This window comes from Camelus dromedarius, chromosome 25 (assembly GCF_036321535.1).
Source record: "Camelus dromedarius isolate mCamDro1 chromosome 25, mCamDro1.pat, whole genome shotgun sequence".
Taxonomy (NCBI): Eukaryota; Metazoa; Chordata; class Mammalia; order Artiodactyla; family Camelidae; genus Camelus; species Camelus dromedarius.
In genome coordinates, this window is record NC_087460.1 from 13,690,342 (window position 1) to 13,714,954 (window position 24,613).

The following is a 24,613-nucleotide window of genomic DNA, read 5'->3' on the forward strand; positions in this document are numbered from 1 at the left end:
CAAGCAAAAATATAGTCTGTGACTTGTAATTACCCGCCTTTTAGGTTTAGGAATTCTTGAGTAATTAATGCCTTTGGATTCTTAATATCTGTTTTTGAATGCTGAAATCGAAACAAAGTAGAACAGAAGGACTCAGTAATATCCAGACTTTTAAAACTTAATGATAGTTGGTGAAAACAAGTGAAATCTATTTTCCTCATGCGAGCTGAGAATGGATTACAGTAACCCACATTTATGCTGGAGCTCTGCCCTTTTCGCCCAAATGATTCAGCTGAACACCATGAAGATTTAACATGAGGTAACAGAATATCCTTTCCTAAAACAGCTGTAGTCCCACAAGCTGTTATGTGAGAGTGAAGTCAGAGAATTAATAAGCAGAGCTGCACAAAGCACCTTGATCAATTTCTAAGGAGAAATGTGCGGTAAAGGATGGACCAAGGTCACTTCTCCTGCTTTCTCTCCCTCTGAGAAAGTGGCAGAACGGGGCCACCAGAGCTCAAGGGAAATGGGCGTTTGAAGCAATTATCTAAATAATTCAGACAGGAAGGCACACGTGGGCTTGTCAAAGTCACTCTATGCGAGCAGAAGGGGAATCTAAATATTTTGAATCTTGTTAGCAATTTATTAAAGTATCTCTAGGACACACACACTGATATTGACTCATTACGTAAAGGAAAAATTTTATCCCTGGAAAAAGTAGGTATATCATGTTAAATAAATGCTCGATTTTCTTTCTACTTTACTTTGCCCAGTAGATAGTGCCTTTCATCTGCGTAAGAGCTGTGAACAGTGTTCTTATATTCTACTCATAGCATTTATAATTCTGCCTTTCTAAAATAATTTTCTTACTAAGTAAGCAGCGTGAATTTTCACTGGGAAGAAAAAAAATTCAGTATAGCTGATATGGATACAAAATTTTCAAATATTAACTATTATATTTAAAATAGATAAACAACAAATTTCTTCTGTATAGCACAGGGAACTATATTCAATATCTTGTAGCAACTTATGGTGAAAAAGAACATGAAAATGAGTATATGTATGTATATGTATGACTGAAACATTATGCTGTGCACCAGAAATTAACATATTGTAACTGACTATACTTCAATAAAAAAGAAAAGGAAATAGAATTACCCACATGCTGCTGGGAAATAAAAAGACTTCACAAGCTATAAAAAAAAAAACCATTTTATTCACAGGATACATTTCCAAAATTTCTCCAAGTAAGGGAGGTAGAGAAATTGAGACTTACTGAACCTTCTCAGACCCGCTGTAATTACAGTGAACACAGCAAAGTAAGAGACATGGTTTTACAGCAAACCTCCTCCTATGACATTGCATTTAGATTCGGTGGAAAGTAACAACTCAGCAGAACCAACAGAGATACCGTCTTCTCAAGTCACACTATTTAAAGTACCAGTTAAAGTTTTTTCTTACCTGCTACATTTTATATGGAACTAAAAAAAAGAAAGAAAAAAAAAATAAGAAGGAGAAAAGAGGAGCATTGATTCCCTCCCTCCCCCAACCTCCTGCCATTGGAGTTTGGCTTTATTAGGAAGAAGTAATTCCATGTACATTTCAAGTGATTTTGCTTTTATGGTCTAATCTAAAATCTTTTCCAGAATTACTGCATCCATGGACTTTTATTCAGACTACACTGTATGAGAAAGAATATTTGAACTTTTCTGTTTAGCTCCAGTCTCTGCAAGCTTGCACACATGGGGAATAATATACAACGTGCAATTTTCGAGTTAAAGAGAAACTTTCTTTTTTCAAAGCTTTTGAGACCAGCTAGGTTGCATAGAAGAGTTCTAGTAACGTTCCAGACTTTTAAAAAAAAATTAGGCAGGCTTTTTGCTGGAGCTCTCCTTGTCTGTTGTTGCCCCTTTTCTTCTAGTGTCTCTGACTTTACTGTACCCCACTGGCCATCAGTCATTACAAATTGTGAATCCTATATACCATGAAAGCAATGTTTCTAGTAATCTACCAAGTCAAGAAAGCCCAAAGGATTGGCGCTGAAAAATGAATGAGAAACAGAAAAAAAAATTGTTTCCTTGCTTCCATGAATGCTAGAATTCTCTGGAAAAACAAACATTTTGAGTCCACGTGTCCGCGTGTGGCTGCCACCTAAGGCTTTGCCAATGAGAAGGTTCTACTACTTCAACAAAGGATATTTACAGACTGTTATCAGACGTCTCCAAGGCCTAGACTCTATTGTGCATTTATATAAAATAGTCACATTCACTACACTTAGAAGAGTTCTTGCTGATGATAAAGATACGACTTGGAACAAACGTGGTTACACCTCTAAAGTGACAGGGTACATGAAGGAAAGACATAAGGAAATGGGAGCCAAGCCAGAAAAAGTTAAGGCACCCTCTGCCACCCCCCTCCAGGTCAGCCATCTCTCTCTTTTCAATGGACATAAGTGATGCAAGGGGCGTGTTGTGTATGTGTGTGTGTGTGTGTGTGTGTGTGTTTACACTAGAACGTAGGGGAGAAAATGCATCTCTGCTTGAGTAACAACGAATATAAAAGCCTTTTACTGAGGTAACTGTGGGAGCAGTGGACTAGAGCTAACTCTGCATAGCGTATGACGACCATGTTTCACAGGGTCAAGTTCAAGGCGACACTTCCTACCATTGCCACCTGGTCATGACAGGAGATCTTCCATTCTGGGAGATGGAAGAGCGGTGTCAAGATAGCAGTGTTTGTCTATCCAGGCTCAGACGTCAAGGAAAGCACAACTTAGAGAGGACAGGGAGGGGGAGGCGTTCAGACCGTGAGGGTCCAAGCAGGTGAACAGGTGCCACTTCTGCTTTCTTCCAAGCTTCTCACAATCCGGCTCTCATGCCGCCTCCTCCAGTGTCTTTCCATCATTGGCCATAACAACTGCATGACAATATGTTTCCTTGAAAATGTTTTGAAAAGGTTCTATTCTTGGGACCGTCACAAGGACGATAGCCTCTGCTGCTTTCTGCTTCCCTGCATACTTAAGATCCCTTCTACTTAAAGTTGTGATTTTTAATCTTTGTTATTTTGGTCAAATCCTTTTTTTTTTATTGTAATTCTTCATTTCTCTTACTGTGTAGAGAAAAACAGACCTATCTATTTCCTGATTTTCTCTCTCCTGGATAAAAATCATGTCTTTTAGACGTTTATTGGTATCATGTGACACATAAGCTTTTAAAAGCTAGAGAAAAATCTAATTACACAGAATCAGAGAGAGATATGATCAATATGTTGAGATATTATTCCATAAAACTCCCAGGGAGCTTTGCATCATTGATTATATCCCACAGCTCCAGCAGGAAAGCAAACCAGAAAGAATTTTAGCCCAATGTAGAGACTAATACGAACACAGGAGGTCGATAAATGAGTGGCCATAACCCAAAAAGAATTCCTCTTTTGTGCTTTAAAAAAAAGTTATAGTTAGGGGCTTTGGCTGTCATACAAGTGCTCACGGGCATCTTTAAGGTAATTTATAAGAATTTATATGCACTCCTTATTGGTTAGAGATGAAGAAATCAGAAATGCTGGCACCAGAAAAAATCAGAAGAAGGAAGCAGAAGCATATAATTTTTTTCCTTATCACAATGGCAAACAGAGGTTGGGTTCTGTTTGAATGAGTTTTCCATTCACACTCTTACTTCAATCTCTCACCTCTTGGATGTAGGTAAAAAAATTCAAAGACAAGCCTAGGCTGAGGGTAAACCCCTAGTATCCATTTTCTTATGAGAGGAATTAAAAAAGATGACAGAAATTGTAGATTCTCCCTCCACTTATGAAATAGGAATCTCACAGCACTCAACCTAAGCACGGTGCTTTCATATCCATAAACAAAGAGTCTGGGCTTCAGAATGCCTGTGGATTGGTCTCCAGGGCTTTCAAAAAGGCTACATAGGAATTTGATACCTTCCCAACTTTAAGAACTTAGAAAATGCATCCAAGTGTAGGGGGGAAGCTCTCTTTTTAGGGCCATAATTATGTCAGAATGACCAGAATTCTGTCACAGGACACTGAAATTTAGGGAGCACAAGTTTAAGACAAAAAAAAAAATTTAAGGCAGTGTAAAAATTTAAGCTTCTCAGCGAATTTCCACATCAACTCTCTAGTCCACACGGCCACTAGCTCAACCTGGAGCCAGGCCAGCGACCTTGGCAGTGGACTAAGATGGATAGTGCTGGAAAGCCAACGCCAGGGGCAGAGACTTCTCCGAGCCTTTGTATGCTGAGAGCTTGGGGGCTGGTGTCTCCTTTCCACCTGCCTCGTCCCCGCCCTAGCACACCGTTCACCGAAGCTGCCATAACTGCAGGTCATATTCAGTCGTCGTCACTGCTCACTTTGTAAGAGGCTTGGCCTCAGCTGCAGGTGCCTCCGCGCCCTCTGCCCACGGTCGACCCTGCTGTGTCCAGATCACCAAAATCATCTCAGAGTCGACCTCGGCACTGGAAAGATGAAGATGTAAAAAGCACAGGATTGTTCTCCTGCCCTATTCTTCCACATGCTTGTCCTCAAATTCCCATAAAAGTCCTTATCGCTCGTGATCCTTGGACCTCCACACACAGAACAGATACTACCTGGTGGGAAAGTTCTTCATACAACCCAACAAGCATCTCCTGAAGTTTTCAGCGGGCTGACATTTTTCCCTCTTAGGTCCCTCCTAACAAGGATCTATCCGTTAAAAATTTCACAAAGTCAGTATTTTTAAACATAGAAATTAAAACTACGAAAGGCTGATTTCTTCCAAACAAATAGGAGGTTGTATATAATAAAACTGCAAACCTACATCATTGTTGACAGAAGAAACATTATTGATATAGTTCCTATTTAAAATCGTCTGAAACACTCCTGCCTGTAAAGCTTTTGACTAATCTCAGGATATTTTTGGCAAATTCAGAATCCAAGGATTTCCTCAGTTATTTTCTGTGTAGACTTTTTTAAGCCATGTTGCCCATGGCTTCAGGTACCAGTTACATTTAACCTAAAGAAGGCTTTTAGCCAGGAAAAGGACATAAGACATCGCAAAGCCAAACACAGGGTGCTGTTTGAATACCTGTCATTAAGGATCATTTGTATGATTTCTGGATCATTTGCCCTTGTTAAAAAGAGCTGAAAATGAACTATACAGAAACACAGTACAGGAAGCACTCAGCTTCTTGTGTTACCCGCGGTTGAGATGCACAAAGTTGTATAAACTGACAGTCAAATACGCTATGTAAAGCCAGTGTCCTCTTCCATGTAAAAATCTTTCATATACAAAATTACTTCCTTATAGAATGACTTAATCCTTCAGCCATCTTAATTTTCCCAAAGTCTAATTAAAATCAAACAGAGATCATCATTACTCGTGATCCTTGGCATCAATGCAATTCTCAAATTGAACCTAATAAAAATGAAAATTCACCTCAGGTGCTCAATTTCAGTCTCTTCAAGCCCTCTTTTATCCCCACAGAGCAACCTAATTTTTGTCACTAAATAGCAACTGAAAAATTAGACTGATGTTGGAGGGAGGGTGATACCTTCTCTTGGCAGCTGCATCGTAAGTGATGAAACATTTTCTTATTGAAGTGTATCTACGACAACATGAGTATCTTTTCAGCTGAATCTTAAAGGGTCAGTAATATTAAAATGTAATCAAGCAAACTTGGCAAAGAATGAGGTCCAATTCTGAAGGTCTCAATTTCAAATGAACAAAATAAAATAATGGGAGTTTAGAATTCAACTTCTTAATAATAATAGAGTATTCCAGAGTGCTCTACAAGATCAATCTAGGGAGATATTCACTTAGGAACACATGTATCTCATTAAGAATGGATATACATAACTGCATGCTACACACATGTACAAACACACACACCACACTCCTAGATTTAGATACATCTAACCTCAGAAAAGGGACTATGTATGGCATTCCTATGAGCTGTCACTGTAAAATAATGCCAAACTGTAACCTAATCTAAGAAAATATTCTCATTAAATTGTAGTCATACTTTGAATGACATGAGCACGTCTGTGTATACTTTAGTACAGACAGTATGATGGAACAATCTAAATATCGCTTTGGTCTAATTCAGGGTTTTTCAAGCTTGGCACTATTGGCATTTCACAGCGGGTAATTCTTCGTTGTGGGGGACTGACCTGTGCGTTGTAGGGTGTTTAGCAGGATCCCTGGCATCTCTTCACTAGATGCTGGTAGCATCCTCCAAATCGTGATGATCAAAAATGTCTCCAGACATCACCAGATGTCACCAGGCAGGGGAGGGGAGTCACCCCAGTTGAGAAGCCCTGATCTAATTCCCCAGCATCATTCAAGCCATTTCTGTTTTGCCTTTCAGAAGCCCCAGATTCATAGACTAATTGTTGTACAAATCTATTGCATAAACCTATCCCAGGAATCACAACGAGGTGTAAAATGTCCAGAAGAAACCTTCAGTGGAACTGGGATTGCATGGGCTTTAGGGCACTCGCGAATCCCATTCTAACAATTAAAGTACTCCTTTGAGTGACACATATTGTAATGAACATTTATATGTGTTTTTCATTAGCCCTTTTACATTTGGATAAAATGTATAGGTAAAAATGTATTCCTTTTAACGTAATTATTATTAACAACAAATAGCTCAAAAGAGGAAATATATTCAGGGTTGCATGCATAGCAAATATTTAACACAACTCACCTATAGCAATTTTTCATGACATTTTTGCTGCCGAATAGGATCAAAATAGCAAATGAGCCCTGCACAGAGTCAATACTCTCAAACTCTTTTTTAAAAAATACTCTCAAAATCTTAACTTTCTAAGTATCAATATAATCTGTGTTATGTCAACCAGTCATATTTGACTGCTGATCTCTGTAATTCAATCTTATTTAGAAATTGCTTATTCCAATGATGTAGAATTTTTCCAAGAGCTTTGTTACCTTGATATCTTTTAAATTAACCCACGAAACCTGCCACCTGTTTTAGTCTATATTATATCAACCACTAAAAAGGACCAGAAATTGACACATTGTAACTGTACTTCAATTAAAAAAAAAATTAAAAAAAAACCCGAAGTAGAACTTTTGGGTACAGTTTACCTATTTGGTGACCCTTAAAAGAATATAGTTAGTGATTTCCAGTGTCTCCTTTTAGATTAAGGCATCCCAAAGCACAAAGGTTATGTGACTTCCTTTATCTTTCTCTTATATGTGAGCACATCCAGCTGCTTGTAATCTGTCGACAGTTTGTGTGCAGTGTGTCAAAGCTGAAGTAACAAGCTTTCTAAGCAGTCCTACCTGCCACTAAGGGAATAAACAGCTGCTAATTCCATCCCTTTACTGGTGTGAACCATGCCTTGCGTGACCACGCTCACCGCAGCGTCCCTTGTGAGGTGCTGGGAGGGCGAGAATAAGTAAAACAGCTCTGCTCACGCGGGGTGACTTGGGGAGAAGGCGTGCATCTCGTGCTGGTATGAGCATTATAAGCAGCACCCAGGAAGCTGGCCAGTTTCACATCAAGGTGTAGCAGGTAGTACCTATTGCATTTGTGGCTTTCCGACACGGGTTCCAGAGTTTTGTTCATGTAGCTTTGGCTTCCACAGTTGCACGGGAACGAGCTTTGTGTAACTGTGTGTGTGTGAGTGGACATGAATGTACACGTGATTTATGTACGCCCGCATGGCCTCCATCTTGGAGGGAACATACCACGGTGGATAGAAAAAGGGACACGCCTGTCCAGCCTGTCCAGCCCAGAGACTAAGCTTTATGTCAATGTGCTTCACTTCATCTCCGAGTGTTAACTTATAAAGACAATTATGTTGCTTTGCAAATAAATAATGCACTCACGTCTGTAGTTTGTTTGCACCAAAACAATAATCGTAATGCAAAAATGCAGACCTAAAATTGAGTTTATGCCCTAAATTCTGAGGAGGGAAAGTGGCTTGTCATCCCGACTATGCGTCAACACAGTCTAAATTCAACAATGCTAAGGAGGCTTGACAGAAGAGGAGGAAGGAATTCTTATTTGACACTTTTTAAGTGGAAGGGAGGGGAACTATAGTTAACGTAGACTTGGTTCGACAAATCACAATTACCAGCTGTAGTGTTTTGTATCCATGTTACTCAGTAAGGGATTTTTTAAATCTACCCCATCACCTACTCACTGCCCCTAAATAGGGCAAAAATAAATAGTAATTTTTAAAAAACCTATAGTTCTAATGTTAGTCTTAATAAGAGAGTTTGTTTTTTGTTAAGCCAGTTTGTGTTGATAGTCACTACCACCTTCACCCTGCTATTTCCTTTTTTCTACCTTGATTCATTCCTCAGTTTCAACAATTAGAGTTTCGTCTTGTTTGCGAACCGCACAGTCTAGACCGGAACCGTGGAAACATGTTTTACCGACATCATCTCATCAGCATGGCACTAGTTAGTTACAGATCCACCCTGTGCTATAAAATATTTCCTGGGACGGTTCATTTCTTTTTTGCCCCTCTAAGCCAACAGTAAACGTAGAGTTTCCCTTGGGGGGTTTATTGTTGTTTCCAAGTGGCTCATGCTAAGCCATGAAATGACCTGACCATTTCCTTTCGGAGTCAAGTAGAAAACCTAACAAAAATACCCTGGCTCGGTTCTTCCTGTTTCCACGGTCCCTAGGACGTGGGTGGGAGGGAGGTGCCCTCACACGGGTCTAGCTGCATTCTCAGTGCACCAATTTTATGAAGATACCAGAGTTGGAGGAATTCCTCCGGCATGGCATGGAAGCCGGAAAAGGGCAAGACATTATCATAGTAGTGGTGGCTGATGGGCTCTTCACGCATGTTCACAGAGAAGGGCCAGAAGCCGTAGGTGACCACCTCCTCGCAGAGGCCCAGGGCCGCGCTCACCAGAAACAGCCCCGTGGACAGGCGCTTGGCACGAATCCCCCTGCTTTTCCAGAACTTCCCGATGCTGCGCAGAAAGTTGGGGTTGGCAAAGAGCACTGTCTGACTGGCACCCACGTCTGACAGTGTATAATAAACCCGGAGGGATGGCTCTGTTCCCGTCTTCATAGAAAAGGCAGGCATGTAGATGTAACTGTGGTTATAGATTTTCATGTTGTCCACAAACGTCTTTCTGGACCACAGCAGGTTCTGAAACCTATTAAAGAGAAAAGGCTCAATTAAACCTGGAGAAAATAAACTCATCAAAACCCACCCTATCGTTTTTCTGATGGCCCTGAGAGCTCATATCAACTCAGCAAAAAACCATGAAAAACACTTTTTGGGGGGTATTTAAAATCCTCCCAGAACTTACCAATCATTGCTCATCAAGTAGCCTGGCTTTCCCCCATCCCAGCATCTTAAACTCAGGTTAAGACTCCTCAGTGACATTCCCTCTGAACTAAAATGCATTGGACATTTTGTTCTCTTCCAGGATTGATTTGCCTGGAATGGGAAAATAATTTAACACTCATGAATTCACAAGGGTTGTGGGTTGTTGGACAGGATTTTTGAGAAGAAGCTCCTTGTGTGGTAGACATAAGCACAGGGCTGGTTTCCTCATCTGCAAATCAGAAGAACCACTTTTAAGATACTTCTTGCAATTCTGATTCTTTAAGTATGCAGATTAATCCACAAATGCTGTTACTGTAATATTGCATGGAAAACAAAAAACATTACTATTATAAACTGACACTGAGAGTTGCCCACAGTGCTTGCTGCAAAGAACTCTACTTTCCTATGTTCTGGCGGCTTGGATACCATAAAAAGAGCATCTCTGATTCAAATGTATTCAACTAGAATTGACGGTACACATCCTTACACGTCAAGCATAGGGGAACTAAAATTTTAACAACCAAATTTTTGGTCTCAAAAATTCAAATGCAATTTGTGGAAACAAAAATAGAAATGAACACACTATCATGTTCTAAGGGCAACTGTGGACATTTGTATAAATTACTATGCAATACAGATGGAAAAATCATTAAGTCTGCCTTGGGACGGGAAGTGTGGTCTGAGAAAGCTTCCGAGAGGGGGTGACATTTGAATACATCTCCTTAGGGGAACATCAGGAAGCATAGCAACGAAACTAAAAGGGACACTTTGGTCACAGGAAGGGTGCACCGTGTACCGACGAGGAGTCCGTGTCCCTGGAACGAGCGAGGCAGGAATGGTGGAGGCAGGGGTTGAAGTAGAGGCACATTGCAAAAACCCTGGTGTGTCTCTAATTTGTTTGGACTTCCCTCTGTGGTCCAAACAGAGGGAGTGCTTATAGCATTTACCATTTGGATTACAAATATTTCAACACTTGTTCAGTTGTCGGTCTGTGTCAAAAAAGGTAACTCGGGTCACCTGGGGAAGGAAGAGGCTGGTGGCTGAGAGAAAGGCCTCTGGAGTTAAGAGGTTGTTGATGAAGTTCAAGTTAAAAAAAGACAAAAAATCAATGAGCGAGGCAACTTCTTCTTTCACCCAAGGGCGTAACCCGTCTTGGGTGATGTGCAGGTGGAGAAGCAGCAGCTAAAGGTGGAACCGAGCCACAACCCACACAGGGAGGTCTGGCCTGACACGCTGGCCGGGCTCATCATGAAAATGCAAAACTCAAAGTCAGAATACACAAATCCACAGGGTTTGACGTCGCAGTCAGTGTTACTACCTCTGCCTGCCAAACCCAAAGGAAGGGAAATTGCTCAAGTTTTCTTCGTGCCCTTGATTCGGCAGTCTGCCTGAGCATCCTCCCTGCACCCTGACTGATACAGAAGTGAGGACAGGGGTTGTAGGTGGGATTACTTTACCGTCTAAGAAGTCATGGAAGCACATGGAACCATACTCCGGAGCTGGGCCAGTCTCTCCTGCATGAAATCCTGCCTCCCCAACTCCAACAGGCTCTGCTTCGTCATCCTTCCATTCTCCCCACTGCCCACCCGTGGAAGCTGCTGTCTCTTCCTGTTCACGAATGCTTCCCCAGTCATGCAGTCACACCCTGCAGAGAACTTCCTACTTCGTTTGAACTATGGTTCTCAAACTTTGGTTAGAATAACCTGTTTCACAGATTCCTGGATTCTGATGAGAGCAATCCGGGGAGGTGATTTTTATCCAGCGCTCCCTGCCGATTCTGATGCCTGTGTCCAGGGCAGTGTACCTACTTAGGAGATCAAAGCCATCAGTGTGAGCGGTCTAGCTCTCTGCATCTCTCCCTCAGCATCTCTTTCTTTACATCTTCTAATTTTACCCTCGTTGCATTTCTAAGAGGAAGAAGTGCTCCCTCCTCCCCTCTGTCTTGGAACACACTGTTTCACACTTCCTAAAGAACTCCTGTTTTGAAGTGGTTCTGCCCTCTTCAAAACATTCAACCTCTCCATCTCTACTGAATTATTCCCTTCTATCTTTTAACCATGGCTATAACTTAATAAGAGAAAATTGGTCACATGCCCAGACTGTTCCCAGGGCTCCCCGCTGGTTCTCTCATTCCACCATCAACCTTCTAGAGCCGTGAGTACACGTCTACTTGTTCCCTTTCTTGCATCCATCCCCTCCCTCCTTATTGCTGTGCAGAATGGCCCCTACCCCACGGGGCTCTGCTGCCTGATGGAACTGATCCCTGTTTTTGTAGTGGGCTACATACTAATGAAAATTACAGACGTTGCCAATAAAAAATCAGGGCAATCGATTTTGTGTTCCCTGTCTTAAAGCTGACTGATTATTCTTGAAGAAGGTAGTCTTTCTTCCTTGCATTTTAACTCTGGAAAGGAACACACATCTTGGATTTACTATACTCCTAATTTCATTGACACTGTTGAAAAAACAGCCTATATATTATATTGTATTTTTTTTTATCTTCCTCATTCTTGAGAATAGCTCAGAATAGTTGTATACTGTATGAATGGAAAACTATTAAATAATAATTGAAAAAAGAAGAAAAATAAAACCAGATCAGTCAATAAATTAAAAATAGAAATGATTAATATATACTGAATATGGGAAAGCAACTGAAAAAATATAGCAGTAGAGAAGAGCACAAAGCACAGAAATACAGCACATTTTAAAAATGAATTTAATATGCGATAATGAGAAGAAATTGATGAAATTTTAAGAATTAGTTAACAAACAATGCCAAGATAACTAGTTAATAATTTGGGCATTTGAGGGGAAATAGATTTATACTTGATGAGAAAATTACAAAAAAAAATTCAGGGTAAATAAGATAAACATTTAAAGTCTACATTAAAGAAAACAAGAAAACTAAAGAAAACAACTGTGAACTTATCAGACATTTACAAAATATCTACTACAAAGGAGATATTGACAGAATTATGTTAAGATATGAAATTGCATCACCATGAAAAATAAGGCAACAAATGAAAAAAGGGAATAACTCTCAGCTGACATGACTAATAGAATGTTTTCTTTTTTAAGTTTTTGGAGGGGAAGCTAATTAGGTTGGTTGGTTGGTTGGTTGGTTTATAATGGAGGGACAGGGGATTTAACCCAAGACCTCATACATGCTAAGCATGTGCTCTACCACTGACCTATTACCCTCCTCCAACTAACAGAATGTTTTTTTGTTTGTTTGTTTTATTTAAGTACAGTCAGTTACAATGTGTTGATTTCTGGTGTACAGCATAATGTCCTAGTCATGCATATACATACATATATTCGTTTTCATATTTTTTTATTAAAGGTTATTACAAGATATTGATCATAGTTCCCTGTGCTGTACAGAAGAAACTTTTAAAATCTGTTTTTATCTATAGTGGCTAACATTTGTAAATCTCAAACTCCCAAATTTATCCCTTCCTATCCCCTTTCCCCAGAAACCGTAAGATTGTTTACTATGTCTGCGAGTCTGTCTCTGTTTTGTAGATGAGTTCATAGTGTCCTCTTTTTTTTTTAGATTACACATATGAATGATGTCATATGGTATTTTTCTTTCTCTTTCCGGCCCACTTCACTCAGAATGACAATCTCTAAGTCCATCCATGTTGCTGCAAATGGCATTATTTTATTCTTTTTTATGGCTGAGAAATGTTCCATTGTATAAATACACCACAACTTCTTTAACCAGTCATCTGTCAGTGGACATTTAATTTAGGCTACTTACATGTCTTAGCTATTGTAGATAGTGCTGCTATGAACATTGGGGTGCATGTGTCTTTTTGCATTAGAGTTTCTCCTAGATATATACCCAGGAGTGGGATTGCTGGATCATATGATATGTCTATTTTTAGTTTTTTTAGGACTCTCCATACTGTTTTCCATTAGAATGTTAATATTGATAACATTATAGTCTAAATATATTGTTACATTGACATGAAAATGGACAAAAACAGACAGTTAAAAGGAATTGCAACCGATGAGGAGTGTTAAAATGCTTCAGGTTGCTAATCAAGATGCAAACTAAATAGAATCAGGGAAAGTAAGGGTCCAGCTCTCTCTTCCTATAGAAAATCTCCAGAAATGAGAGAAAAGATGTTTTTTAAAATCTACATGTATCCTGAAAAAAGAAAAGGCAAACCTTCGGTGAGACCCCAAATGTGGAACTTCTCCGAAAATGGAAAGCTTACAGAAGGAAAGTAGAACATACACTAACTCACCAGGCATTGTTCTCAGAGGCAGCCGTGCCCTATGCCTTAAGGCAGGAGACAGTGAGGAAGGTGGGTGTCTTGGAACGATCAACAAGGTTAATGTTCAGATTATGGGGCAGCAGGGACACCCAAGTGGGCTGAACCCTAAGATCGTGTACTGGCCAACTCTCACTGTGTGTACTGGGGAGGAAGTGTCAGCCTCTCGGGAGGGAGAGTGGCTGTGGGCTGAGATATCTGGTCCTGCGCACGGGAAACTGGGGATTCTTTTGCCTGCCAGGCTTATACCAGGCTTGATACTAATGGACCAAGACTATAGATAAATGACATTTGGGAGTTACCCAAGAGAAAGCTACCTTTCCACCTTCTCTTCAACTGAGAGTGAAGCCCATCGGTCAACAGGTCCAGCCTCTGCACAGGGCTTCCAGTCCCCAAACAAGAACAGAGACTCAGGATCAGAAGACACTGAAGGAAAGCCTCCAACACGAGGGTCAGAGAACAAAATGGAAAAACAAAAGAACTCAGGAAAAAACAAGGTCTTTAAAAAGGCAGAATAAAACTCTCAAAAATCTATAACTAGTTTGTTTAGAAATATTAATAGTTATTGTATCCACGAACTAAGACTGGGGTGTTATAAAAAGAAAAAGAACATTAAGGTAGTAAGAAAGAGCTATTGGTAATTAAAACATATAACAACAGACGGATTCCGGTAAAGGAAAGCTCCAGAAAGAGAGCTACACAGCAGGCCGAGGAAGCCATCGATCAGATTCTAGGGAGAGAAAAAGACAGTTTCTGAAAGGGTATCTCAATAGCCAACAAGCACCCCTGACAGAGTAGCATATTGGCAGTAATGAAAGAAGATTTGCAGCTTTAATGGGAGTCTGGAGATGAATTAGTGACTGCTGCATGCAACGCCTTTACTTACTCTGGGGAAAAATGAAAAGTTGAACTGGATATTAAATATTTGTAATAGACTTTTTGTCCCAGATGTGAACAGTACTCAGGTGGACACTAAGGTAAACACTGACTACTGATTTTGCTTGTGATATATTGGATTGAGAGGTCAGGAACATGGAAGTGTGTATGGGGGAGCGGTGCTGCGAGGAGCATTTTAAGACAGAAAAGAATCTTAATTTTTCCATAAGAAATCAATAGGTAAATGGAAAAATTTTCAATTGTAATTAAGCATGCTGCTTTCAAATGTAAGAAGACAAAAAGTCAGCTAGAGACGTTGAAGGTCTTGGAACATTTCTTGGGGAAGTGTGAGATAGGAGATTGCTGCTTTCCATTATAAGCTTTGTCGTATTACTTGAATTTGAAAACTCTGTACACATATTATTTTCATAAAAATGGGAATTAAACTTTTTGACTCATAAAAATATAAAGCAATGTGTATTGATCCAATGAATATTGCCCAAAAAATAAGTAAAGAAACTTTATGTACCTAACAAGATAGTTTCAAAATATATATAGTAAAACTGATAGACAGATATTCACAAATCCAAAATCATGTCTTCAATTTTAAAATATCTATTACTTTTAAAGACAAATAGAAAGTTTCTAAAAATGACCACATATTATGTCACAAAAGGAAATATATAATATGGTATCTATAAATATATTAAAACAATTATCATCATAAAGCCCATATCATCTGATCAAAAATGTAATAAAATGTGAAATGAATGACATAAAAATACACACACTGTACAGGAAAGCTTAAAAAAACATATTTCAAGCATGTTTATAAGGGGAAATCTGTCAATATTTATAGATGATATAATTACCTATCCAGAATATACAAGAGAACCATTTGAAAAATTATTTATTAGAACGAATAAGGACTTAGACAAGATCAACTTTTAAAAATCCATAGTTAAGCTAGGATAGGGAAGAATGTCCTCAACTTGATTAAGAATATCTATAAAAAATCTACACGTAACATCATACTTCACAGTGAGAAACTGGAAGCTCTCCCACTAAGGTCAGGAGCAAGCTGAGGACGTCCCTAAGTCAGGGATCTCATCGACTGGGAGTCATTATCAGTACAATTAGGTAAGAAAAGGAAATAAAAGGTGTACAGATCAGGAAGGAATAAATAAAGCTATCTTTGCAGATCACACATGTCAAAAATCTGAAAGAACTGAAAATACTTCTGGAATGAAAAAGCGATTAGAGCAAGGTTGCAGGATTATACAAGGTTAATATACAAAAGTCAATCGTTTTCCTATATCCCAGCAATAACAAGTGAAATTTGAAATAAAAAACAAAACACACCTTACACTACCAATCTCCAAAATGAAATACTTAGGCATAAATCTAACAAAATATGTACAAGATTTATGTGAGAAAAACTATAAAACTCTAATGAATGAAACAAAAATCAAGGAACTACATAAATGAAGAGACATTGCATGTTCACAAATAGGAAAGACTCAATATTGTCAAGATGTCAGTTCTTCCCAGCTTGATTTATAGATTCAACGCAATGACAGTCAGAATCCCAGCAAGTTGTCTTGCGGATATCAACAAATTGATTCTAAAATTTATACGGAGAGGCAAAAAATTAAGAATAGAAAATACGACATTGAAGAAGAATGAAGTTGAAGGACTGACACTACCTGACTTCAACGCTTACTATGAAGCTACAAAAACCAATACAGTGTGGAACTGGAAAAAGAATAAACAAATAGATCAATGTAACAGAATAGAGAGCCCAGAAATACACCCACATAAATACAGTGGGTCTTTGACAAAGGATCAAAGGCAACACAGTGGAGCAAAGATAGTCATTTCAACAAATGGTGCTGGAACAAGTGGACATCCGTACGCTGAAAAATAGATCTAGATGCAGAATTTACACCCTTCACAAAAATTAACTCAAAATGGAACATAAACCTCAATGTGAAATGCAAAACTATAAAACTCCTAGAAGATATTGGAAGAGAAAATCTAGATGTCCTTGGGTATGGCGATGACTTTTTAGATAAAAACACCAAAAGCACGATCCACGAGAGAAGTAAGTGATAAGCTGGACTTCATTAAAATTAAGAACTTCTGCTCTGGGGAAAGCAATGTCAAGAGAAAGAGAAGACAAGCCACAGCCTGGGAGAAAACACATGCGAAAGACACACATAAAGAGCTGTTATCTAAAATATACAAAGAACTCTTAAACTCAACAATAAGAAAGCAAACAACTCAATTTAAATAATGGGCCAAAGAGTTTTAACAGACACCTCACCAGATGGCAAATAAGCGTATGAAAAGATGTTCCACGTCATATAATATCAAGGATATGCAAATTAAAACGAGATGCCACCCCACGTCTATGAGGACGCAAAATCCAGAATACTGACACCACCGGAACGCCTGTGAGGATGTAGAGCAACAGGGACGCTCAGTCATGGCTGCTGGGAAGTGAAACGGCACAGCCACTCTGGAAGAGTTTGGTGGTTTCTTAACAAAATTAAACATACTCAACGTACTCTTACCATATGATCCAGCAATCACGCTCCTTAGTACTTACCCAAAGATGCTGAAAACTTAGGTCCACACACACATATGTTTAATAGCAGCTTTAGCAATAGTTGCCAAAACTTGGAAGCAACCAAGATGTCCTTCAGTGGGTGAATGGATAAAGAAACTATTATTTCCATACAGTGGAATCTGATCAATGCTAAAATGAACTGAGCTATCAAGCCATGTAAAGACAGGGAGAAACCTTAAATGCATATTACTAAGTGCGAGGAGCCAATCTGAAAAGGCTGTAAACTGTATGATTCCAACTATATGACACTCTGCAAAAGGCAAAGTCATGGATACAATAAAAAGATCAGTGGTTGGAGGGGGAGAGAGGGTTGAACAGGCAGAGCATAGAGGATATTTAGAGCAGTGAAAATACTCTGTATGATACTATAATGTGGATACACATCACTATACATTTGTCCAAACCTACAGAATGTACAACACCAAGAGTGAACCGTAATGTGCACTACAGACTTCAGGTGATTATAATGTGTTACTGTTGGCTCATCAATTGTAACGAAGGTACCACTCTACCGGCACATGTCGATAATGGGGGAGGCTATGCATGTGTAGGCGTTGGGGATACATTGGAAATCTTTGTACTTTCCTCTCAATTTTGCTGCAAACCTAAACTGCTCTGAAAAAAAATCTTTAAGAAAACCCTATAACTTCCCTACACATGAGCAAGCACCTATTTAATGTATGTGTGTATACACACACACACATATCTCTCAAAGATTTTATTTGCAGTAACAACAATGCCACAAACTCTGTCTCTGCCTATTCAACTCTCCCTGACTGACAACAAGCTGACAACAAATAAGAATGTTCTCAAAAGTATGTCTTTTTCCAGCTGCCTCCTGATCTCTGTCCTTCCAATCATAGCTGATTTCTTATCTCAAGTCACCCGTACTCTCTGGGAGATTTCATTCACTTTCATTTCCCAAACCAGGACCCAAACTGGTAATGGAGTGGAAAACACGCTTTTAAAACAGACACTCAGTATTTTCACAACAGAGTTCCTTGTGAAAAGAGAGCTCTTTTTGTTTAAATGTAGAGGGTGCTTTGGGTGTTGAAGGTGAAATCCTATAAACATTTCCTGGGAGCAGAAAAGGAAATAAATGATAAGAAACCTCTCCTGCATACGTAATTAACAGGAATTTGGGAGAAGGGAGAGCCAAAGGGTGAGACAAAGGGAGAAAGAAAGAAAATAAAGAGCAACAGTACCCTTGGGAGGCTAGAGAGTAGCTGTAACCCACCACGTGGGACATTCTCAGGGACAAGGTGGTGGAATACTTTTAAGAACAGACATGTCAGCTGTTCAGTTTTTATGTTCTTTGCTTGATAGTTCTTTAGTGTCTCTGCTCTCTCCCCTCAAATCTTCTATAAATTCTGCTACATATACATAATGCCTGTGGGAACAGTGTTCTGGAAAAGTTAAGGAAGGAAAGCTTTAATCCCTGCCTGTGCTGATGCAGAGCAGGAAGAGGGGACCAGTCACAGGAGATGAGGTGAGGAGACATGTAAACTGAAGGTCATGAAAGGAAACAGGTCATCGGAATAAACAATCATGTAAATTTATGCTTGTGGAAATTCCCCAAATATTGAAGAGAGCATTGAACTCTCTGGCAGATACAGGATAGGAGTTCCAGGTCAAGCTGAAAAAAAAAAAAATCTCAAAGGACAGGATGACCTCTACTCACATCTCAACTCCTAATGATGACCTCCCAACCTCTGGCTCCAGCCCATTTCTCCCACATTCCAAAATGACCTGGCACAACAGCAGAATGTTTAAGGGTGTAGACCTCTGAAGCTCTATCGCCTACATTTCAATCTTATCTCTAACTCACACTATGAGCTTGGTCAAGTTTCTTCAGCTCTACGTACTTCAGGTTCCTCATCTGTAAAATAGAGATACTAGTTGTATCTAGCTTAGAGGGACGCTTTATTACATGAATTAATACTTGCAAAGTATTTAGAAACGGTATCTGTCCCATTGTGAGCATTCAGTAAGTATTAGCATTTATTATTACAACCAATAGACTGCTGGCCATTTCCATTTTGACTCATGTACCCACTCAACAACTGAGCACCTGTTATGTGCCAGGCATTGTTCTCTGCACTACAGGACAGAGCAGTGAACAAGTGAGAAGAGGCAGCCAGTTACCAAAAAATGGACACTACGTGGGGAGTGCCATGAAGAAAAAAAGCAGGATAACAGGAAAACAGAGGGTGAAGGTTGTAGCTATTATACTCAGAGTGATATTTTAACAGAGTTCTGGAGAAAACGAGGCAGCAGGTCCTGTGGAGAACTGTGGGAAGCATCTCAAACTCAGCACTTCCCCTTCATCATCTTTGCAAAGACCGTAATCCTTATCTGAACAAACGGTACAGCCATCCACCCGTGACTCCACCCAACCATAAAGCATAGATTCCTTCCTTTCTCGCAGCTTCTGTGCCCAACTGGTCACCAAGTTCTCGTTTTATAACATCTCTTGAGTTTACTCCAGACTCTACTTCTATTACGTTCAGGTTGAGCCACATGAAACGGACATTCTACAGGTCAAAAACAGGTGAAAATTGGCATGTGCTCACCAAATCCATTTTGTTTTCCTCCAGAGAGTGCAGAAGAACTCTTTCCCAGAATTGCTTGTGGCTAGGTGGAGCCACGTGATATGTTCTGGATAGAATGCCTGTGTGATATTTCTAGGCTGGACCCTAAAAATCTCTCCCTCATATTCAATATCTGCTCTAGTCCTCCCTCTGTCAATAACACAGAATAAACTGGACACAGTCGAGGATCCTACAGCCCTAAAGGAATGGTAAAACCACTGGATGGAAGAAGTTTAGGTTCATAAATGATAGCCTAGAGCAGAACCCTTTCCCTTCCCCATGTTCCCTCAAATTATATGCGAGTGAGAAAGAACACTTTATTGTATTAAGCCATGTTGGTTTGGAGTCGTTTGTTACCAGAATTAACCCACCCTAACAAATGCACCTCCTCAGTGCCATAGTTTCAGATCATCATTGATGCTCCTCTATATCATAGCAACAGCATCCAAACTGATCGCTCAGTCTCCAATACATACTTCCCAAGGCTCCCCAAGTCACTGTCCCAAGCCCCAATTTGACCATGTCATGCCCCATCAATGGGGAGTTCTTCAATGGCTTGTCCTCAACTTGTCCAAGCAATCTGGATATTCAAAACCTTCCGTGATAAAGCCCCTGCCTACCTCTGCAGCCTCTCCCTTTGCTACTGCTCATCAGCACGCTCTGCCCTTGCCCGGCCCAACTACCTGACATTCCTCAGATGGGCCATGCCCACCATGTCTCCAAGCCTTTGCACACGCTACGCCTTCTGAAGTCAACACTCCATTGCCCTATTAATTCCTACTAATCCTTCAGGACTCAACTCACGGCATCTGCTACAGGGAGTTTTCCATGACCCCAAGCCTGGATTAGGTAGCTAACTTTGTGCTCTCTGAGCATGTTGGTTTTATCAAGCTACTTATCATTTGTCATGTAATTACCTCTTTAACTTTTATGGCTCCTTTATTGAATTCCTTCAGAAAAGGCTAATGCCCTTTATCTTTGTTTTCCCTAAGCCAAAACCCTGTACCTGACAAGGTGTAGGCATTCATTGTGAATAAATGCGTACAGGAATGAGTCAGTTTCTTAGCATTTCTGCATCTTTGTCACAAATGCATTTAATTCATTCCAAAATATGCTACAGGACAAAATAAAACGCTTTTTTCCAGTAATACTGAGAAAATATAAGAGATACTTTTGATTGCCTTTACATTTGTCAAACAGTACTCTCTTTCACTGGTTTTTATACAAACTATTCCCCTGTCTTAAATCAGAAAATGGGTAATTAGAAACTGAACAGCACTCTAAAATACAAATCTCTCATTAGAAGCTAGTTCATTTTTTGTAAACAGAATATGGTAATTTTTGACAAACATCAAACCCTCTAAGAATCACATAATCATTTTTCAATCTCAGGAAACATTTAGAAAAATTTCACTGTTTTCCAGGACAAATAAAATTGTGCTTGTTTTTCTGATCAGAGGTGTTCCTCTTTTGTGGTTTCTCTTTTGCAGCTCTCAGAATAGCAATTATATTTATTTCTCTAAGTTTCCATGTGAAATTAAAGCCATGCTAACTTTGAATACAGACACTGATTCATTTTGAGACATAGGAAATTAAGTGAGGTATATTCTAATCTGTGGAATGTCACCATTTAAGTGAATTAATATGGCCATGTTGGCGCAGAGGAATAATTGCAGATTCCATTTTAGAAGCCACCTGAGTTTGCCATATTTGTATCTTACAAAAATTTTTAATATAGACGATGTTCTCAAATGTGGTGTCCAATTGTAGCAAGAGTACTTTGAGAAGATTGCACATTCAGCCTCTTCCACAAGCAAACCATGCAGCTATAAGCAAGTTATTTCATCTCCTTATGCCTCAATTTTTCTCACCTTAAAAAAAATAGAGACGACAAGAGTAGCTAGTTACAGGGTCGCTGTGAGTTCAGATGTGTGATGCACTTAGAATAGCGCCTGGTGCATAGGAAATCTTCTAATTTTCACTCTTTCATCATCTTCATCATCACCATTGCCATTGTCATCATCACTATGAACACCATCATCATCATCATCATCACTTCTATCACTATGAACACCATCACCGTTATCACTATGAACACAATCATCATCACCATCACCATAATCACCATCATTATGAACAACATCATCATCACCATAATCATCATCACTATGAACACCATCACCATCACCACCATCATCACCATTAACACCATCATCATCATCGCTATCACCATCACCACCATCATCACCATCATCATCATCATTCATCCTCTTCTCTCTGTAAGAACAAGTGATGAGAAACAGATTCTTAAAAGAACTCCAGAGAAATAAACAGTATCTTCAAAAAAGCAAGTTATAAATCAACAGAGAAACCAATTCCTAGGCAGGCTCTGGCTGGCATGTGTTTACACAGGCATTACTAGGATACTGAGGTGAGTGTAACTGTACATTTGTCATTTTTCATTATTTTGTGAAAAAAATTTAAATACTGACTGATATTACAAACTGTCAGTGAATACTTAGAAATAACAAGGAAAGAATAAGGGTCAGTGAAGATGGTCAATTTCAGGTAGTGTGTCAAAGGTTTACTTAGAACAGAAAAGGGGATATTAAATAATCTTTTCCTATAATCTCTATAATCAAAAAGAAAAACGCTAAATGTAATCAAAGCTTTATAAGAGAATAAGATGTCTCCAAAATATTATAAAATGTACCGTCTCTATTTTATTACAAAGAATTCATCTATGCCCTCCATAATGTAATTTAAAACAATTAATGGAACCATTTGCATCTGCATGACCACTTTTAATGTACTGCACATTCATTCTAGGCATCACATTTATTTAATTAATGATATATTCCATTATTCAATTATTATCTAATTAAAAATTTTGCCAATAAAATCACTGCCATAAATTTAAATACCATTCAAATACCACAATGTGTGAACTGAATAGATGTATTTTTAAATAGCACTGAATTATGCTTTTCTCTTTACAAAAGCAAAACACGGTGATTCTATAGTTGTAGACAAATTATGAAATAAAAGTAAGCACAAAGAAGTGTGTTTGGAATCTAGTAAACGTTCAACAGATACATGCTGAATGACAGAAGGAAAAATAAAACAGTAATTACATAACAATTCCACCCTCAGAGATGACCTCTATTAACATATTGATTTCCGTCTTTCAACACACACACACACACACACACACACATCGAAAAACAGGACTGAAATTTACACACAACTCAGCAAAGTCAAGCCTTTTTTCCGCCTACAGTGGCCTTCATCTTGTTCTGGTGGTCCCATTCTTACTAATGGCAGGCAAAAGCCTTAAATTTGTCCATTAAAAGTAATTCAGTGTCTTCTGAATTAACAGTCCCTGGGGTAAACGTTTCATCCATTTAAAATGCACAGCTCCTTCAGAGCTGGTTTTCCCCCTTTAGGAGGTCTCCTCCTCTGCCACCATTTCCTCGTAGAAGTGGTGGACCCTTTGGCCATCTCTAACGTGGTGTGGTTGACCTTGCATGGTCCTTGGGGTCCGGCTCTGGTGTCTCCGAGGTGTGGCAAGTACCTCTGGGTATTTCTGGACACCCAGCCGGCCCACCACTACTCAAGTCTGTGACCCGCTCTGTTGTCCCAGGAATCCACAGATGCCTTTCCCCAACCTTGGACCTCTCCTTCTCCATCAGTACTTTAATTGTCTCTGTATCTTCCTACTGGAAATATGGAAGTGTCATGATTCCCAAACTGTCACATGCAGGCCATGGAGAACTGGAGATTTCGTCTCAAGCCCCACCCCTACATGCTCTCTTCAGCCACTTTTAATTGACCTCCCACACCAAGATGAACTCCACTTGGGCTGCCGGTCTTCCTGGAGAGGCACACGGTCCTTTCAGACCCACACCCTACTCCTCCACACTGTTACACCCTCTCTCTCCAAGGTATGCCATTACCTGGAAAACTGAAGAGGAGGTGTGAGGACAGATGGGGAAGAAAGGGAAATGGAGACAGAGAAAAGAAGAACACAAAACAAAGGGACAAGAGGAGGAGGGGAATAGTAAAGTGAAAAAGAAAACAGAACAGCACGGATATTGGAATTTTCTTAATACCATGTCCTCTAATTACAATGTGTTAGGATAACAGACCTGATTTATATGAAGGATGAATTTGGGGGGAAAGTTCTTTGATTTATTGTATCTGTTACTGGGTCAATTTTATTTTTTAACATGCTAGTCTGTATCTTTTAGCATCATCCTGAAGGGGTTTCCTGTAAGAAAGATAAAGTCAGGTGATCAACAGTTGGTGTGGTGCAGAGTTTGAGAAACAAAGAGACAAAAGGAAGAAAAATCGCTCCCTCCCCTCTTACTGACCCCATTTCTTTATCTGCCACGTGGAACAGAGGGGGAAATAGCAAAGGGTGGAAAATAGCAAAGAGGAGGTGAGAAGGTGTGTCTCACTTGCTCTCTGCAACTTCAAGGACTAATTATACACTCACTTCATCTCACCTCCAACTCTTTCAAATCATGGACTGAAAACAGCCCCAAACCAACCTCGGGAGACGGCAAACCAGCTGATTCTGCGGCTAGGCGAAAACAGAGACTAAGAGTTAATTATATTACAGTTGTTGAAAACCGAACATCTATTTTCATTTCACATGGTGATTCGAGTGTTCGTGGATTACATCAGCTTTTAAAGTACACCGTCTTCCCCACTTACACCTACAGGAGATGTGGGGCAAACAGACTTCTTCCATTTCTAGTTGTCCTCAGGCACTGCCTGCCTGTGCTAAAAAGTATTTGATAACAGATTTTATGTGATATATACACACAGCAGTCATTCTACAATCTCTTTCAAATATAGTTATTACTAATATTCTCTTCCCTCTGTTCAAAAATGAAAAAAAGTAAAAAAGAAAACAGAATAGCATGGAT

General features: G+C 39.5%; 2 protein-coding genes across 3 annotated transcripts in view; both read right to left on the reverse strand.

The window, feature by feature from the left end:
• Positions 1-1,173: 1,173 nt before the first annotated feature.
• The window catches only part of ST8SIA1 (ST8 alpha-N-acetyl-neuraminide alpha-2,8-sialyltransferase 1), a 113,985-nt gene continuing 90,545 nt past the window's right edge, over positions 1,174-24,613 (reverse strand). For both annotated transcript variants that reach the window (XM_064479094.1, XM_031443991.2), the window contains one exon: positions 1,174-9,121. In XM_064479094.1, coding sequence (XP_064335164.1) covers positions 8,635-9,121 — 487 coding nt within the window. In that variant the 3' untranslated portion in view covers positions 1,174-8,634. The remainder of the gene's footprint in view (positions 9,122-24,613) is intronic.
• LOC135319319 (trigger factor-like) lies at positions 15,186-24,188 on the reverse strand. The gene is made up of 2 exons (XM_064479095.1): positions 24,178-24,188; positions 15,186-21,956 (listed from the first exon to the last, which is right to left on the reverse strand). Exons 1-2 carry the CDS (start codon positions 24,180-24,182, stop codon positions 21,620-21,622), a joined length of 342 nt encoding a protein of 113 aa, XP_064335165.1. The 5' UTR covers positions 24,183-24,188; the 3' UTR covers positions 15,186-21,619.